We start from the raw sequence: 18,166 nt of genomic DNA on the forward strand, positions 1-18,166 counted from the left end.
GGAGAAATGTCCATGGAATAATCCATGTTATAGCACATATTTCCACATTGAACCTTGAGTGATGTGCCATAATAGTGTGATTAGCATAAACACATTTGTTCATAAATCACTCAAAAACAACCTGACTCACAATCAAAATTCCCAGTAGTACATTATCAGAAACGTTTTAACCCTTTAATAATTAATTTATGCCTCTTAAAATCCAGATGCCTGAAGGTACTAAGTACCACACTGTTCAGTTGAGTTACTTTTGTTCTGAGTGAATACACTTGTTCCCATGTCTCATCAAGTTTTTTTAAAAACCTACTTAAATTGCATCTACTTCTTTATAAACTGACACCCTGCTTTGTTCTGTCATTACCAGACCTTCATTTATTTTTGACAGAATGCCACCAGCAAGGCACCATACATTTTAGTCAGGGAGCAGGCAAAGAGCCACAGTGAAATGTAATCGCTATCTTAGCCTTGCAACTTATGTTCACCCTGCTTGTTGTACTGCTGAAGCCTTTTTTCACTCTATCAGAATTGAAATTTGCTGGAAAAACTCTAGGAGCGCTACTGTGTTTGATCCACTACACAAATAATACCTGTGTGTGGTGGCTTTTTGAGAATCCTGAACATGGAAGGACAGGTTGAAAGGGGGCTAACAAAGTATACAAAACAACAGATGGACTACAGTCTGTAATTGTAAAATTATAGTGGAGCGGATGAAATGGACGAGTGTAGCTATAATATTAGAGTGTAATTGTGTGCATAAACTCTGCAGCCTGTAATATCAAGACGTGCCCACAAGATGCCGTTCGATACAGCCTGCTATAGCTAGCATAGGCCACAGGATGGGGCTAAAAACACCGAGTCTGCTTTTGAGGAATAAGGCCGAACGGTGCGAACAATTCAAGAAGAGCCGATTAGCAAAACACAGCCGAGAGACCCGGAGCCCTAAGCGGGCCATGGCATCGGAACCGCTCTCCAAATTTGAAGCCGGTGGGCACTAGGATAATGTCTTTCTTTCCTCCCGTCCCCTCAGAAACGTCTACAACAATACACTTTTATGTTCTTCAGGTTTCTTTTAAAAGCATCCAGGCTAGGTTAAGCTAATGCTAAGCGGCTTTCTCTTCTTTTTCTCCCCAACAGAACTGTATTTTCTCATTGTCAGATTTCTTCAGTCAGGACCATGCAAAAAAGCGTCGCAGGTAAAGGCAAACCGCTCGTTAAAGTGTCATTTGAGGTCAGTTTGTATATGTGTGTGCGCGAGGTAGAAGTTGGCTTCACATTCGCCAGCTTCTTGTTCGAATTTTCATTTCCACCTTAAATGGTGCAGCAGTTACTGTGCAACAGCCGTGGCGCTGTACCGTAACTGCTACACGGTTTAAGGTGGAACGGAAAATTCGAACAAGCTGGCGAATGTGAAGCTAACTGGAGCTTTGGTGTGTGTGTATGTTTCCCTTAGATCCTGCTGGAGGAACTCGATGAGTTTGAGGTGAGCTTTATATTAATATTACCTCCTTCTTTAACCCTTTAATTGTGGAAATGAGGAGGATTAACCTTATCTTGTCCATTTTATCTATTTTTGTTTGTTATGTCGTGGCTTGTGTTCGCTAATTTTCCCAGATCATCCCTAAACGCTGGAGCTGGGATGGAAAACAGTTTAAACGAACTTTCGAGGACTGGGTGAGTGGAGCTAAATATCACCGAAATATTACCCGTTATTTAGTTATTATCCACGCTTTGTTCATTTTAGGCTGTTTTTAATTTTAATTCTTCAAAGCACGTAGACAACATGGTCAATGTAATTGTAGAAGCGCGTAATTGTATTATAAATAATCCGGTTCACGGTGTTTTCTAATGTTTTGGCCGAAACTTTTTGATATCACTTAGAAATTGTATTATTTGCTTTGAAACGCGAGTCTTTGTGCGGTCATATCGCTTCCCGATTGGCTGATTCTGACGTCAATCAAGTATTGCAGCCAATCAGAGCTCAGTGACCGTTCAAGGGAAGGTTGAAGAACACAGTGTGATTGGTCCCAGGTGCTATTAAATATTTAACGCTTAGGACGTTTGTAAAATATACATATTAATTGTAAACGAATTTAAACATAAAATAACTATGTCCATAGATTTTATTAATAAGCCTTACATTAACATTATAGTTTTTGTGTGTATTCAAGCACCTGGAATTCTGTATTAAAGACATCTCGTGTTTACTTAAATTGTGAAGTCTTTTAGCATATGCTATTCATAATGTGAACGATTCAGGAAAACAGGAGAAATGTCAGTTCATGTAACTCAAGGCCAGAAACCACTATGTGTGATTTTCATGCTGTGAGTGTCATGCTGCTGTGATAAATGTGTCAGACATGAACAGTACAGAAGTTAACATCCGTTATGGTATGGGGTGCATCAGTGGCAACAAATTGGATGATATACATATGTGCCTAGGTACTATTGATGTGGAGAGATATGTTGGGATTTCAGCGAGGGAAGTCTGGTTATTTTAGTAAGGTAGTACCAGGCCTCGTTCTACATGTGCTAAAACAGCATAATTTCTTAGACACAGTGTGTGTGCGCTTGACTTGCCTGCGGTACAGAGCTGTCTCCTGTGGTCCATCATGTAGAGAAGAATAAGAAAATGGTGAACAGGGACAGTTGAGTAGCACAGAAGTTTTGTGTCAAGCCAGAATGGGCAAACTTTCCATTTGCAAACGTGCATCAATGTGTAATCTCCTGTTTTTAGCACATTTTATGCATGAAATACAACTCAAAGTGCTTATCAGAAATAAAACAAAAAAGGTTTTTATATAAATAGTAAGTCATAGTTGTAAACAAATAAATCATTAATAAATAATTAAAGGTTAGTAATGGTTAATGATATGTGGCTAGTATTTTATAAATGGTGTCAATTGTCCTCTGTTTCTCACTGTGTGCAGGTTGCTCTGAACCAGCATATTCCGGCAGATTTCCTGTTGCGTGTCTGTGAGCAGGTATGTCCACTGGTGGACAAGCATGTTCCTCCAAGTGTCCCTGGCGTCCGCAGTCTGCTGGGGACTGGAAGGCAGTCAATGCTGCGCACTGCAAAGAGTGAGTTATGCTCATATGTGCACACAATAGCATTTTAATTAAAGCATCAAGGCCATTATTTACATATGATTATCAGGTGAAAAGTCTCTCTCTCTCTCTCTCTCTCTCTCTCAGGTTGTTCTTATACAGTATGGACTGGTTCTGCAGTCACTGCCCTCCACAGAGGGCGGCCCCCCGAACCACCGGTCAACTTTGGCAAACCACCAAATATTGGTAAGCTTCCCCTACTGGCAAATTGCAATGAACAGGCCACATATATATATGTTTGTTTATAATTCATGAATAAAATCTTCCATTAGTTGTTTACTACATTAGCCTCATAGCTCTGGTGTCTAAAATGACAACAAACCTGTCCCAACAGTGTCCATTATAGGTGGTCGGCAGGCAACGGGCGTGGCCCGGTTTGGACACGCCTTTCCTTCCTGCACCTACCAGCACATGAAGATGCACAGAAGGATTCTGGGACATTTGTCTTCAGTGTACTGCGTAGCATTTGACCGCACTGGAAGGCGCATTTTCACGGTAAACAAGAGTGTTTGTTTGACTGTAAACATGACTCTAGGTTCTTTTTAATTTGTATTGTGTGCTGATATATGAGCAAGATTTTAAAGCAGTGTAACAGCCTTGCAAGTAATGCCCTAGAGAATATATAATTTATTTATTATTTTAACGATACTGGCTTGTAACTATACTTGATTTATTTATATTATGTTGGGCAGCTCTATGAAGTAATTTGTGTGTTTGTCTATAAGGGTTCAGATGACTGTCTGGTGAAGATATGGGCGACGGATGATGGGCGCCTCTTAGCAACGCTGCGGGGTCATGCGGCTGAGATTTCGGATTTGGCTGTGAATTATGAGAACACGCTGATTGCCTCTGCAAGTTGTGATAAAGTCATCCGCGTGTGGTGTCTACGTACCAGCGCTCCGATCACTGTTTTGCAGGGACACACAGCCTCCATTTCTTCCATACAGGTGTGTGTGTGTGTGTTTGTTTGGGTGAAGCATTGGAGAACAAGACTTGGCTAGAGCTACACCATTGAGAACAGCCACAGATGGCTTAAATAGGATTCACGGTTGTTTCAGTTGTCTTTGGCCATTGGCCAAGGACCTGAGGATGGCATGGTGCATTACATTAACCAAACATGGCACAGATGCATCAAACAGAGATTAAGTTGAGAGTCATTTCTCATGTGAGCAGACATAAACTATCTTCAGTACACGTCTAAACTCTAGATCATGGTTGGTTGGTTTGTTTGTTTGTTTGTTTATTATGTATTTAAATTATTATTGGCATTGCATTATAAAGTGATGATTTGACACTCTGTACTCTGAAACAGCACATGTGCACATTCAATAAGTAACATTAAAAGAATGGTTCTTTATACTACTTGAACAGTACAAATAACAATTTTTTTTGTCTCCCCCCAATCCTCAATTTGACCCTTTATTACAGTAACAAAAATGTTCTTATTACCCAACATTTATTGATAATCTCCCTAAAATGAACACCTGGATTTTGAATAGCTACAAAGTGTAGCAGCACTTTTCTGGAAGCAGAATGTTTGTATGTTGGTTCTTTTTTTAAGTAAGGGTATGTTGTACAGTCTCATAAGTGAAACTTGATTTTACTGTGCATTTACTGTTGCTTTAAATATGAATGGATTCTTCTGATATTTTACTCATGTTCATCAATTCTCTTTTTCTTCTTTTGTTACTCCTTTCTCTAGTTCTCTCCGTGTGCAGGTGGCTCTACACGTTACCTGGCCTCTACAGGAGCTGATGGCATGGTCTGCTTCTGGCAGTGGAACAGCCTTAACCTGAAGTTTTCGTAAGTGTGCTTACTGTTGCAAAGGGATTGTTTTGTGTTAGAACTTCTTGCTTTTTAAGTCTGTACACACATCTATATTTTTTCTATCAATACGTTTGACAAATGAGGATTTGTGCCTGTTTACAGTGACAGACCAGTGAAGTTCACTGAGCGATCTCGTCCGGGCGCTCAAATATCCTGCTGTTCCTTCAGTACTGGTGAGTGCATATAAATATATAAACACACACAAAAGTCAGTAGTATCCTTTAACACAAAGAGTATTTTAAAGCAAAACAGTAGATTTGTAAGGTGTTGCTTGCTGAACACATCCACTGCACAAAGCAAGATATTAGAGATGCTGAGGTGCATGTCTTTTATTTTAAAGTATGCTCATGACACCACGTTGGGCTGAATCAGTGTGATTTTTGACTCCAGGTGGGATGTTCTTGGCCACTGGGGGAACAGATCATGTGATCAGAGTTTATTACCTCGGCGGTGAAACTCCTCTGAAGCTTTCGGACCTGGACTCTCACACGGTGAGATGGGAGAGAGGGGAGGGAATTGGTGAAAGATGAAAAGAAAGATATGACAGACTGATGTTTGTTAGATTTTTACAAATTGAAAAATGTATTCTGCTTTCCAGGATAAAGTTGTTGCAGTACAGTTTTGCAACAACACTGACAGGTATAATTCCTTTGCTCTTTCAGTTTCTTCTATGTCTCCTGTTGTTTTCTCATCAGTGTCCAACACTATATAATAAATATTTATGAACATTGTTACATTTGAATCTGGTCTGTTTTTGTTGAGCAAACATTTTCCTGTGGGTTTTCAGTCTTAGGTTTGTGAGCGGAAGTCGTGATGGCACGGCCCGTATCTGGCACTACCAGCAGCAGGAGTGGAAGAGCATTACTCTGGACATAAGCACCAAACTGCCAGGGTGAGATTAACTGTGCGTCAGATGTGTTTTAGGATTCTGTATGATCTACATTTCAAAATAAATTAGTTTCCTTTCACCTGTATAATTAACATTGTTATCAACATCAAACGTCTTAATGTGTGTTTGAGGTATTTTTGGATCAGAGCGGTGAGCCAGGGTTGTCCCAAAATGTTTCAGTAGTCCTGCAAGGCCTCCCTCTGAATACTTGTGCGTGTATTTTCAGGACCACTGTAGCATCAGGAGAGGACAAGTCAACGAAGCTGGTGGTGACAATGGTAGCATGGGACCGTAGCGACCGAACAGTCATCACAGCTGTCTCCAATTTCTTCCTCAAAGTCTGGAATTCCACAAATGGCCAGTTGCTGCACATGCTCTCGGTATGTATGAAGTTTAACATATCCAGGCTCTTCCCACAAGTGTGCTTTTGTATTAACTGGTTTGGTTTGGATTGGTAAAAACATTTTTCAGATTATAGAGAAATTAGATAAAATTATATATGAATATATGTAAATTTAGGAAATTTTTTTAGTTTGCATGTATTTAAATGATTAACAACATCACACAATCATAGTTACAAAACGAGAGCACAGAGAGTGAAAAGAGAAACGGCATGTTTGGAGTGTTTTCTCCTTGATCGTGTTAACTTTTATTTCTGTTGGCTGTAGGGCCATGATGATGAAGTCTTTGTCTTGGAAGCCCATCCATTTGATTGCCGAATAATGCTGTCGGCTGGTCATGATGGAAACATCTACATCTGGGACCTCAGCAAAGGGACAAAGATACGAAACTTCTTCAACATGGTGAGCAGGACCTTCAGCTTGATTTTTGGCTATCATCACTGCTAGGGACCGATGGATTGCTCAGCTAATGTTCTGTGTTTTTCCCTTATTAGATTGAAGGCCAAGGTCACGGAGCAGTGTTTGACTGTAAGTTTTCTGCTGATGGTCAGCACTTTGCCTGCACAGACTCCCATGGACATCTACTCATCTTTGGTTTTGGTTGCAGCCAACCCTATGAGAAGGTGTGTATATGCAGAATATGCTGCATTTTCTAGTAGCACTGCATCTATTGATTAGTTCCAAAATACAGTAATATAATAGCAATTTATTTATAATATATTTTTATATTTAAAACAATAATAATAATAATAATAATAATAATAATGAATTCAGGTTCTCACAAGTGGCTGTCGTTTGGCATGTTGTTCTAGATTCCAGACCAGATGTTCTTCCACACGGATTTCCGCCCACTGATCCGGGATTCCAATAACTATGTTCTGGACGAGCAAACTCAGCAGGCTCCTCACCTCATGCCTCCTCCATTCCTGGTTGATGTGGATGGAAACCCTCATCCACCACCATTCCAGCGCTTAGTGCCTGGCCGAGAAAATTGCAAAGAAGAGCAGCTGGTGCCTCAACTAGGCTACATGGCTAACGGTACTGTCAGAATATCTCTGAGACCTAGAAACCTAGAGTTTTTGTATTATATTATTTATAAAATTGCTTGCTTGTGTAAATATTTCTTTTTGGGGTATTTAAATTATACAGCTAAATAATGTTCTTAGTTTAAGTTCAGAGTGTTGTCTTAATTAACCAATAAAAAAAGTATTTCTTTCACCTAGGTGATGGGGAGGTGGTTGAACAGGTGATTGGTCAGCAGACTGTTGATGAAGGACAGGAGGAAAGTCCATTGGACAATCTAATTAGACAGCTCCAGCACCAGCAAGACGAGAGAATGAACTCAGGGAACCAACATGCAGGTCAGAATACTGGAAACATTCAAGGTGTTAAGACATCAGAGAATGGGGACAGCTTTCTGGATTTGTCTTTTATTTATTTATATATATTTGTTTTTCTTTACTACTGATTATGTATTAAATCTCAACTATATTATTATTATTATTTTTTAATCAGTTGGTGAAGCAGCAGGTGGCCCTCTGTCTCCACCGAATGTTGGGCTACGCAGAAGTGGCCAGGTTGAGGGGGTCAGACAGATGCACAACAATGCCCCCCGCAGTCAGATGGCTACAGAGAGAGACCTGCTGGCATGGAGCCGCCGTGTGGTTGTTAATGAGATTCCCTCAGGGGTGTTCAGGTACTTCCCAATGGTTTAATAAAGTCTTTAAAGATGCTCTGAAAATGACTGTCTTCTGGGCTGTTAGGGCAGAATTGGGTCTCATTTTGTTTTGAGTAGTTGATATTGATTACACACAGGAATACTTAATGGGTTACAGAAGAAAGCAATTTATACAGCTGGTGTGATACATGTAATCAGTTTGACAGATTGTGTTTTACTGCAGGAAGTGTAGGGGGCACTATGGTTTCTAGTGTTTCACTACTTTTCTTAAAGAGGAACTTTGGTTAGACAGTGTTACAATTGAATAGTAGGACAGGACAGAATGAGAGAGATTTCCTTATGATATATTTTTATTGATTGTGTGTGTATTTTGTAGAATTATGGAGGAGAGTCGACTGGCCAAAGGAGAATCTGAGCGTTTTCTGTACAACACTGAGAAGAAGAAAAAACCTGTAAATTCAAATCGAGTATGTATCTATACACAAAAGTTTTGCCTGTGATGGAGGTTTCCTATTCGTATGATCTTATTCCTTGAAACATTTTATAATTTTTTCCTATTTCTGTCTCTGTAGACTGAGCCAATTGGCGTCTCTGTCCGTTCTCTGCGGAGACCTTCAAGGAAACAGCAGCAGAAGAGACACTCGTATCACACTCGCTCTGCCCGGGAGAGGAGAAGGAGCTCACACACACTCTCTCACACACGTGAAGACAGCCTCGGAGAATCAGACAGCGAAGCAGAAGTATGAGAATTTTAAAAAATTGTATTAAATAAAATCTTCTTACAGGAATTGCGGAGAGTAGTGGGGTTCAGTATTATGCATTTAAATCTTAATAGTGTGAAAACAAACATGAATATTTTGTGTTTCTAGCAGGAGGAAGAGCAGGCAGAGAACAGTGACGCCTCGTCTGAAAGTGAGGCTCAGTGGGAGAATGCCAGCAGCTCTAGGTTTGCTCCTCAAGTGACTCATTGCTTTTAACATCCCATCCACATTTGCATGCTCCACCAGATAATGTCAGAATGAAACTCGGTGCCTGTACAGAGATGAAAGTAATTAAACTGACTTTTGTCTTTTTGTTTTTCTTTTTTTTCTAGTGACTCTTCCAGCGAGTATTCAGATTGGACAGCAGATGCTGGAATTAATCTTCAGCCTCCAAAACGAACGACCAGAAGGCCAGCTCGCATTGCACACAGTAGCAGTTCAGAGGATGAAGGGGAGGGGCAGCAAGAGGGAGAGGAGCGAAAGAAGAAAGAAGAGGAGGAAAAGAAAAAGAAAACCAAGCAAACCAAACAAAAAGTGAGTTACAGTTTTTGTTTCTGTTCTTTCATCCATTCTCATTGGATCTCGGTTCTGTGAGGAATCCATCCATCCGTATATCCAATCAGTTTGTGCAACCTCCAATTATTGATTATTGATTTAAAGCATTGATCAGTTTATGTTTAATAAATGTTCACATACATTTTTATTTATTTTTTTTAAATAAAGAATGTTCCTGCCGGTCAACTCGATGAGTGGCGCCCCCCGCCATGGATAATGGAGACGATTCCCAGACGATCACCCTTCCTACCTCAGATGGGGGATGAGGTAACACACAGGAGTCTATAACATGCCAATAGTTTTTACATGAACATTGAGGCTAGTTATACTCCACCTTTTCAGACACTCAAACCTTGCTACATACATATACACTGATCAGCCATAAAATCATGACCACCTCCTTGTTTCTACACTCACTGTCCATTCTCTCAGCTCCATTAACAATACAGGAGCACATGGTAATACAACAATTACAGACTGTAGTCCACCTCTTGCTGTGCATACTTTGTTAGCCCCCCTTCACCCTGTTCTTCAATGCTCAGGACCACGACAGAGCTGGTATTATTGGTAAGATATGTGTGGTGGATCAAGCCCAGCACTGTTTAAAATTTAAGTCCTGTGTCCTCTCACTCTCTACTCTGTTTGACATATGATGGCCTTCTGATAGGTGGTTGAGGAGGATGTGGGTATTTTCAAGCACCTGGTGTCCATTGATATACTGGACTAATTGGTAATTAATCTCTCTCTCTATCTCTCTGTATCCCTTCCTAGCTGATATATTTCCGGCAGGGTCACCAGGCGTATGTTCGCGCTGTGCGTCGTGCCAAAGCCTATAGCATCAACCCTCAGAAACAGCCCTGGAACAGACTGGACCTCAGGGTAATGAATAAACATAATTTTATATTCTTTAATAAATGTCTTGTACACAGCATGCCAAAATAATGCATATATTGAAGAAATTGTTGGTGCGCTCATATTTCTTGAATGTTTGAAATATGCTGTGAATGCAGGCCGACAGAAAAAATACTTGTTTTTATGTTTTTCAGGATCAGGAGTGTGTGAAGGTGGTGGGTATAAAGTATGAGGTGGGACCCCCTACACTCTGCTGCCTCAAATTGGCCTTCCTTGACCCGCTCTCAGGGAAGATGACTGGGGAGTCCTTCAGCTTGAAGTACGCACACATGAATATGCATTTCTGCATGATGCAGACAATACATTTTACTTTTAAATTCATTCCGAGATATCAGTCCAGCCACGTTACGTTGTGCAGCCCACATGGACACACAAATGCATGGCTCTGTTGTTTAAAGTAGGCTTTTAATGTCTTAAAAGAGTCAACAGTGGAATAATTATCGTCTCATTCTTTCTGTAGGTATCATGATATGCCTGATGTCATTGATTTTCTGGTGCTACAACAGACTTACAATGAGGCCAAAGAACGCAACTGGCAACCTGGTAAGCATGTGTGTGTGTGTGTGTCTGAGTGTAAGGCAAGTGGTCTGTGGTATAGTTGCATTATGTGTGTGTGTGTGTGTATATATATATATATATATATATATATATATATATATATATATATATATATATATATATAGATAGATAGATAGATATAAATAAAAATGTGTATATGTATGTGAATCACATAAAGGTTCTTTGTATTTATTATTATAATTATGAATATGTCTTGCTTATATGGAGTTGAACAGCTGACGGAAGTTTTTTTTTTTTTTTGTGTGTGTGTAGGGCAGCGTTTCCGAAGTATTATAGATGATGCCTGGTGGTTTGGAACAGTGGAGAATCAACAGCCGTACCAGTCTGAATACCCAGACAGCCTTTTTCAGTGCTACGCTGTGAGGTATTGTGTGTGGGTTTTTTTGTTTGTTTGTTTGTTTGTTTGTTTTTAATACAAGGGATCATCAGTTGTTATAGTCCCTTCTGAGTAGCCACAAAATTATTTTTACGTAATTGTATTTTTGCTTCAGGTGGGATAATGGAGAAAGTGAAAAACTGAGCCCATGGGACATGGAACCCATACCTGATGAAGGCAAGTTTCTACATGTGTAGGAGTGAGCTCAAATAATTTCAGGAGCTAGTTTGATTAAACTATTCGGAATTTATTCTGAATCCAGCCAATCGGCTCCTGTTAACGTTTTATGGGTTCTCCTCAGCTCCTCTCCCAGACGAGGTTGGAGACAGTGTTCCCGTAACAGAGGAGGAGCTTCAGGCTCTACTGTATCAGCCACAGGACGGAGAGTGGGGCGCGCACACACGTGATGAAGAATGTGAGAGGGTCATCACTGCTATAGACCAGCTCTTCTCCCTTGGTAAGCTACACACACACACACACACACAAAGTGACCGGAAAGTCAAAGTGAGGGAAAGTGTCAGTAAAAGTTCAGTAACAGTCTGTTGATTTTAATGTTGCGAAAAATGAGGCTTCCATTCTACTAAAGAAAAATATAGCTCTGTTTATTAAGCATTGCAGATTTTCCCCATGCATCTCCTTAGCTGCTGTTATTGTCAGAGGTATCAAAGAGGCTCACGGTCATCTAGAGCACACTTCAAATTGTGTTTTTATATGGTGAACCTGATTACTTTTAGACAAATGTTAACATGCTGAATGTTTGTTTAGACATAGCAAAGGCGTTCTCCTGTCCTGTGGATCTGAGGGACTATCCTCTCTACTGCACTGTGGTGGCATATCCTACTGACCTCAGTACAGTCAGGTTGAGACTGGTACACCGCTTCTACAGGTACACACAAACACACACTGATTTACTTGCGCATACACACACCACCTTTCTGTCTTCAGTTTAGACACATGCACATGTAAACATGTAAAAGTGTTTAAAATCCTTCTGGTTTGGAGGATTTATTATCCTCTTATTATTGTACACATTCTTCAGTGTGTTCCCTATTCTATTTTGTTAAAGCATGTGAAATATCCCCTTTGCAGGAGGATTTCTGCTCTGATGTGGGAGGTCCGTTATATTGAGCACAATGCACGAACATTTAATGAGCCACAGAGCCCCATTGTCAAAGCAGCCAAAGCAGTCAGCGATGTCCTTCTGCGCTTCATTGGGTAAGAAGTCATATTTGCCCAACCTTGGTCTTGTTTTACACACTCAGTCATCCAGTAACATTAGTATGTTTGTGCACTCATTCAATTTGTGTTTGTGTGTAGAGACCAGAGCTGTACTGATATCTTGGATTTGTACAGTAAGATCAAAACAGAGTTAAGTAGTGCTGCTGAGGAAGAGGTAAGTGTGCACAAGTGAGTGAGAGAGATTTTGTGTGTGTTTATAGACATTAATTATTTGTTTGTTTTAGGAGGATGTTGATGTCGACTCTGACACTCCTGGAACGTCTGCTGGTCAAAAGGTGACTTCTTAAATTTTAGCCTTAGTGTATCTTGATATATAGCACTTTAAGTAAATGTCATAATTAGTTAAACAGGTTTAGGTTTAAATAGATATGATTATGAAACCTTGTGTGATTGCAAACAAATTCTCTGTTTCCAGAGGTCCACTCAGAAGCGAGGCATGGTTCTGGATCTGCAGGCTTGGTTAGGACAGTGTGAAGAACTGATAAGGAGAATGATTGCCAGCTCAGACTCTGAACCCTTCCGGCAACCCGTCGACCTCTTTGTCTATCCGGTAACAATCGTTTGTCACTAATCTTCAAATGCAGATGTTGTGTGTCTATATATCTGAAAAATCTACTATTGCAGTGTGAAGTCTACTATTTCTAAGTTTTCCTGCTGCTTTTCTTTTAGTATTCTTAGTGATAGATGATTGTTATTCTGTCTCTACAGGACTACAGAGACATCATTGATACTCCCATGGACCTGGGGACGGTATCAGAAACTCTGGCAGCAGGGAATTATGAGAATCCCATGGAGTTCGCCAAAGACGTCAGACTAATCTTCAGCAACTCTAAAGCCTACACCCCCAACAAGAAAACCAGAGTAAGATAGCAGACTGTATCCAGCACACCACACTGCATCATCATTTTTTTTTTTTTAACATCAGAGGAAACCAGATTTAAAATGCTGTATTTAGTGACAGCTTGCATATGGTTGGGAAATCTCTTCATATTTGTGTTTAGGCACACTCAGAAAACATGGACTTAACGAAATGTACATGCTCCCATAGGGATATCAGGAATTTAATATTATAACAGCTACCTTTTAGTGTCTTTTATGTTGTGTTAATCCATTTTTGAACAGTTTATAACTTGTGTGTTTGTGCCTGTTTGTTTCAGATATACAGTATGACTCTCAGTCTGTCAGGATCCTTCGAGCGCCAGATTATCCCCATCATCTCTGATTATAAATCAGCCCTTCAGAACCAGAAACGTTGCCAGCAGAGACTCAGCTGCAGCAAGAGGTTACAAAACTCTCTTCCAGACAGGTGACAATCTCTCACACACATACTTCCTTTCTGTCCAGAATTACTACTCAACTGAAGACACAGAATAACACCTTTATATCTCTCCAAACATTCTCACAAGGACAGTGAAATGTCATATTTATTTGTGGTGTCTTTGTGTTTCTGCAGCCCAAAAGGGAAGCACAAGCCAGCGAAGAAAACTAAAATTCCCAAGCATTCCTCCAAAAGCCAAACAAAACGGCCCTCTCAAGGTTGTATCTGTTTCCGTGATTGTGCTGTCAATTCTGGATTTTTTTTTTCTTTAGAAAATAATACTTTTTTTATTTTAATATATTTAACTTTGTGTGTAATCTACATGTTTCTTTCATCAGATTCAAATCCAGCTGTTATGGATGAAGACAGTCAGTCATCGTCTTCTTCGTCGTCATCAGCAATAACTACATTACCCCCAGCGCCATCTGCAGGAGGCAGAGTTACTCGCAGCAGAACTACTCCCAGGAAAACAGGTACAAACACACAGCCAAAAAAGGCTATGACCAGAGCTGTTTTCAGCATTTAAAATGCACTATATAGAATTAATGGACTGCTACGGGAAAAAGCAATTACAGAGTGTGAATGAATGAATACTTGGTATTCCCTCCATGATATTACCCTGACTCTTGTACTTCTGTATTTGTATTTGCAGATGCCCAGTGCAACGGACCCCTCACTAATGGACGTCGGACCAAGCGCAGACTGACGGCCAGACTCTCGGGACAAAGAGAAGCTTCAGACTCTGAAAGCTCAGAATCCTCTTCTACATCGTCAACATCATCTTCCTCCTCTTCCTCGTCTTCATCGTCCTCATCTTCCTCCTCTGAGAGCGAGGCAAGCGAAACGGAAATGGGCAGCTTCCCTGATGGCGGTGACCACGACTACAGCAAAGCGCCACGTCTTTCGCTCGGCCACAAAGGCAAAACCACTGCAGCAGCTCCTTCCAGTGCTGCCCCGAAACGAAAAAGGACTGAAGGAGAGAAAACCACAGATCTTAAACGAGTGTGCAGGGAACAGATACAGCAGGTGGCTAAGGTTGAGGATGAGGAGGAGGACGATGAAGAGGAGGAAGAGGAACCAGAGGAAGAGGAGGAGCCTGAGGAGGAAGACGAGGATGTTGAGGAGGAGGAGGAGGAGGAGGAGGAGGAGGAGGAAGGAGCGATGGCGACACCTCCATCACAGCAACTTCCCACTAGAGGCGGGAGGATGAGTCAGAGGACAGCAAAAGCAGGGCGGGTAAACACTCGTAATCAAGGGCGACGGACGGTTGTGTACAATGATGATGATTCAGAGGACGAGGGTCCCACGGCTGACCCATTAAACTTGGGGATGTCCCGCTCTGGAAGAGTCCGACGCATGACTGAAAGAGCCAGGGTCAGCCATCTAATGGGCTGGACGCACTGACCTTGCTGACCTTGTTGACTTTCTTTTTGACCTTTTTACCAACCTCAGACTGACTCACTACAGCAATACTGCAGGGATTTTTTTGTTTATATTGGATTAATAGTAGCTGTTGTCATGCTTTTTGTACAGGTATTTTTTGAGTTTTTGTCAAGGAGACTTTGTTTACGACTCTGGATCAAGGTGCTGCCCTCGCCACTCTGTTTTGACAGAAACATTGACTACACCATCAACCAAAACAGCCTTATTCTGGTCCAGAGCATCTAGAAATCTTGTGTTTATGTCTTATTTTCAGTCTTTCTTTTTTACCAATCACACTTTCTCCTCTTCCCTGTGAAAGGCAGGCTTCATTTGCCGAAGTGGTGCTTAATTCCAACTTGAATTAGTTCACTGCACTGCAAGCAGAACGATGGTGCTGTTCTCTTGTTTTCTTTTTTCCCTCACTGTCTCTCTCTCTCTCTCTCTTTCTTTCTCTTTCCCAATGTTTGTAGTCATATGCTGTCATTCACGGTCATGGACAACCACATTCAAAATAAGACCACGTTCTATATCACATTGTATTGTTACCTGTTTAACACTCTCTCTCGTTCTCTCTCTCTCTCTCTCTCTCTCTCTCTCTCTCTCTCTCTCTCTCTCTCTCTCTCTCTCTCTCACATGATCTTCCGAAATGCATTAACTACTTCCAGATCATGAATGTTGTCCCTTCCAAGTCTTTAGGCCCTGTCTGTACAAGAGTGGACACAGAGACACAGCCACTGCAGACTGTTTTTACAATGGAGTATATTTATATTTTTTTACTGTTGTATTATACACTTTATTTCATTCTTATCTCTCATTACGTGAAGAAATCAAATTGATCCGGTAAATGTTTGCACGTTACGATAAAGTATATGGCAGCTGATTGGTGCAACTTTTGGGTGGCTCTGAATCCTGACTCCTCATTGGTTGAGCCTCTTAACTGCTTATTCCTAAGCCATCCGAAGGGCATCGTGCTGCTTTTGTTTTTTGTTTTGGCGTTCTTTTTTTCTTTTGCTCACACTGAACAAATGCTCATATCATCTCATTTTGTGTCAATAATGAGACTTATTGCTTTCATGGCTGCCAGTTCACATTTCCTGGAGAATATTTCCAGTATTTTGGTGTGGCTTTTCATTGTTTTATTTTCCCCCCTATTTCTCTTAATTGACACTCACTTGTGCCCATGAGTCATGTTCGGATATTTTCAGATTTACCCTAATCTTTGTTTCTGAGCATCACATATCAAACCTAATTTTATTAATGGAAATGGACAGCAGGCTCTTCTCACACTACGGACACAACACTGAATTATAATTTGACTGAAAATTGTATCATTTGCAGTGGGTGAGGTGCTGTTGGTGAAGAGTCTTTCCAGGATGTCTTTCCATGTTTCAGGCAATGTATTGGATGTGAATGTAGCATAAAGATTTTTCTTCTTGTCCTTAACCAGTCCATGATGCTCTTCAATCATTGTAGTCACAAAACAGCCACCGTCACAGATTGGATTTTGTTGTCAGTAGCAGTACAGCATTAAATTAAAACTTCGACCAAAAATTAAAAAAAAAAAAGATTGTCGATTTAATTATTGTTTCTTAGACATGAAGAGTGTGGAGACCTGCACTTCCAGTTTCTAACCTTTGTGTTTAATCCACCACATGCTGACATGGTTAGTACAGTGTAAAAATGCACTCCTGAAAACCTTTTGGATAGATGTTAATTATTTTAGTGTTTAGTCCACAATGAAAGAAATACCAGGAAAAGAGTGTGGATGACCTTCTGAATTTCTGTTATTACTTGTTTAATAACTAATATAAATGTATTATGTAATTTTTAAATATCTTGTGGAATTTCAGACTGGGCGGCTTGGTGCTGTCTCTGCCACACAGCTGCAGGTTCTCAGGCTCCTGAGTGGGAACCCTTCTCAGGTCACTGTCTTTAAAGGAGTGTGCTGTGTTTTCCGTGTCTGTGTAGGTTTCCTCCAGGTTCTCAGGTTTCCTTTCACTGTCCAAACACATGTCGGCAGGTGGAGTGACTGTGTGAAACTGGTGTTCTGTCCAGTGTGTTCCATCCTGCCGCTCAGTGACTCGGGGTTGATTCTGGACCCCTCACACCAATCAGGATGAAACGCTTACAGGAGATTAAAGAACGAATGAATTTGGTAGTGTTAAAATGCGTGTCCCTGAGGTCTTTAGATAACATTTCTTTAAATGTTTTTACTGTGTTGATGTTTGCAGGCAGTTTGTGTTTATTGCATTCATTACTTAGTATTGACCTGTTACACCAGCACGCGTGCACACAAAATCAGAAGCTACCTATGAAATATGATTTTTGCTCAAATTATGTGATCGTACGTTATGTTCTGTCTGATGATTTTAAGGCTTGGGCCAGTGTTGAATTCTAGCGAATGCTGTGGTGTTTGATCTGTGTGGTGTTAGCTCTTTCACAGTGTGATACTGAGCAAAGTGGGTAACATTATTATACTTTCAGCCTAATAAAACTGAAATATCAATCTTGAAACCTACATCATCAGTCTTCATCCCCAGCAGTCGAAATAATAATCCTCTCGTGTCTCATGGAAGAAAGGCGGTATGTTTATATATAGAGTACAATATCAATTGTTTGAAAAGTCTAAACTAACCTCGGTGAACATGTGCCAAGACCTTGCCCCCTCTTCTGTTCATTTCTTTCTTTATCCAAAGGTCTATCTGGCTTCTATTCTCTTCCCTTCCTTGGTATTTTAAAATGTGATGGATGCAGTAGTTCAGGGTCAGTGGTGATGGTGATAATGAAGAGGTGATAGCTGTAATAAACTTACTTCAGTGTCTACTTTTTCTACAATTTTTTTTTTATTATATTAAATAAATAAGTGAAACTCTACTTTTGTTATCCTTGTTTTGATTCCAGTTCTGTCTACTGGTTTCCCCTTTCATTTTGTTTGTCTTATCTCTGTTTGGTCTGTATCCATTTTCAGTCAAAGTAATGTAGACATGATACAAACTCGAGACAAGTCAGTATTTCCGATTTTGATAGTCATAAAGTTACGATATTAGAGTAGCGCATCGTTTTTTAGGAAATTAGTCAAATCTTGTAAAGAAAAAAGCCATTTT

General features: G+C 40.4%; 1 protein-coding gene across 2 annotated transcripts; it reads left to right on the top strand.

Annotated features, from left to right (window-relative positions):
* Window positions 1–832: 832 nt before the first annotated feature.
* Window positions 833–17,922, top strand: brwd3 (bromodomain and WD repeat domain containing 3). Of its 2 annotated transcripts, none has more exons than XM_066659307.1 (40): window positions 833–984; window positions 1,135–1,193; window positions 1,451–1,480; window positions 1,612–1,671; window positions 2,928–3,078; window positions 3,193–3,291; window positions 3,440–3,600; window positions 3,831–4,052; window positions 4,808–4,908; window positions 5,035–5,105; window positions 5,323–5,423; window positions 5,531–5,571; window positions 5,720–5,824; window positions 6,048–6,201; window positions 6,490–6,624; window positions 6,717–6,845; window positions 7,035–7,260; window positions 7,446–7,583; window positions 7,738–7,918; window positions 8,277–8,367; window positions 8,473–8,640; window positions 8,770–8,846; window positions 8,994–9,195; window positions 9,385–9,483; window positions 9,988–10,095; window positions 10,263–10,387; window positions 10,589–10,671; window positions 10,960–11,071; window positions 11,199–11,260; window positions 11,385–11,540; window positions 11,849–11,969; window positions 12,173–12,298; window positions 12,401–12,476; window positions 12,547–12,597; window positions 12,738–12,872; window positions 13,031–13,183; window positions 13,480–13,628; window positions 13,776–13,858; window positions 13,979–14,113; window positions 14,293–17,922. In XM_066659307.1, the coding sequence occupies exons 1-40, from the start codon at window positions 837–839 to the stop codon at window positions 15,042–15,044; spliced, it is 5,376 nt and encodes a 1,791-aa protein (XP_066515404.1). In that variant the 5' UTR covers window positions 833–836; the 3' UTR covers window positions 15,045–17,922. The 2 variants fall into 2 exon arrangements, with proteins under 2 accessions (XP_066515404.1, XP_066515405.1); XM_066659308.1 differs by having other exon boundaries at window positions 8,773–8,846.
* Window positions 17,923–18,166: the final 244 nt, after the last annotated feature.

This window comes from Hoplias malabaricus, chromosome 2, assembly GCF_029633855.1.
Source record: "Hoplias malabaricus isolate fHopMal1 chromosome 2, fHopMal1.hap1, whole genome shotgun sequence".
Classification (NCBI taxonomy): Eukaryota; Metazoa; Chordata; class Actinopteri; order Characiformes; family Erythrinidae; genus Hoplias; species Hoplias malabaricus.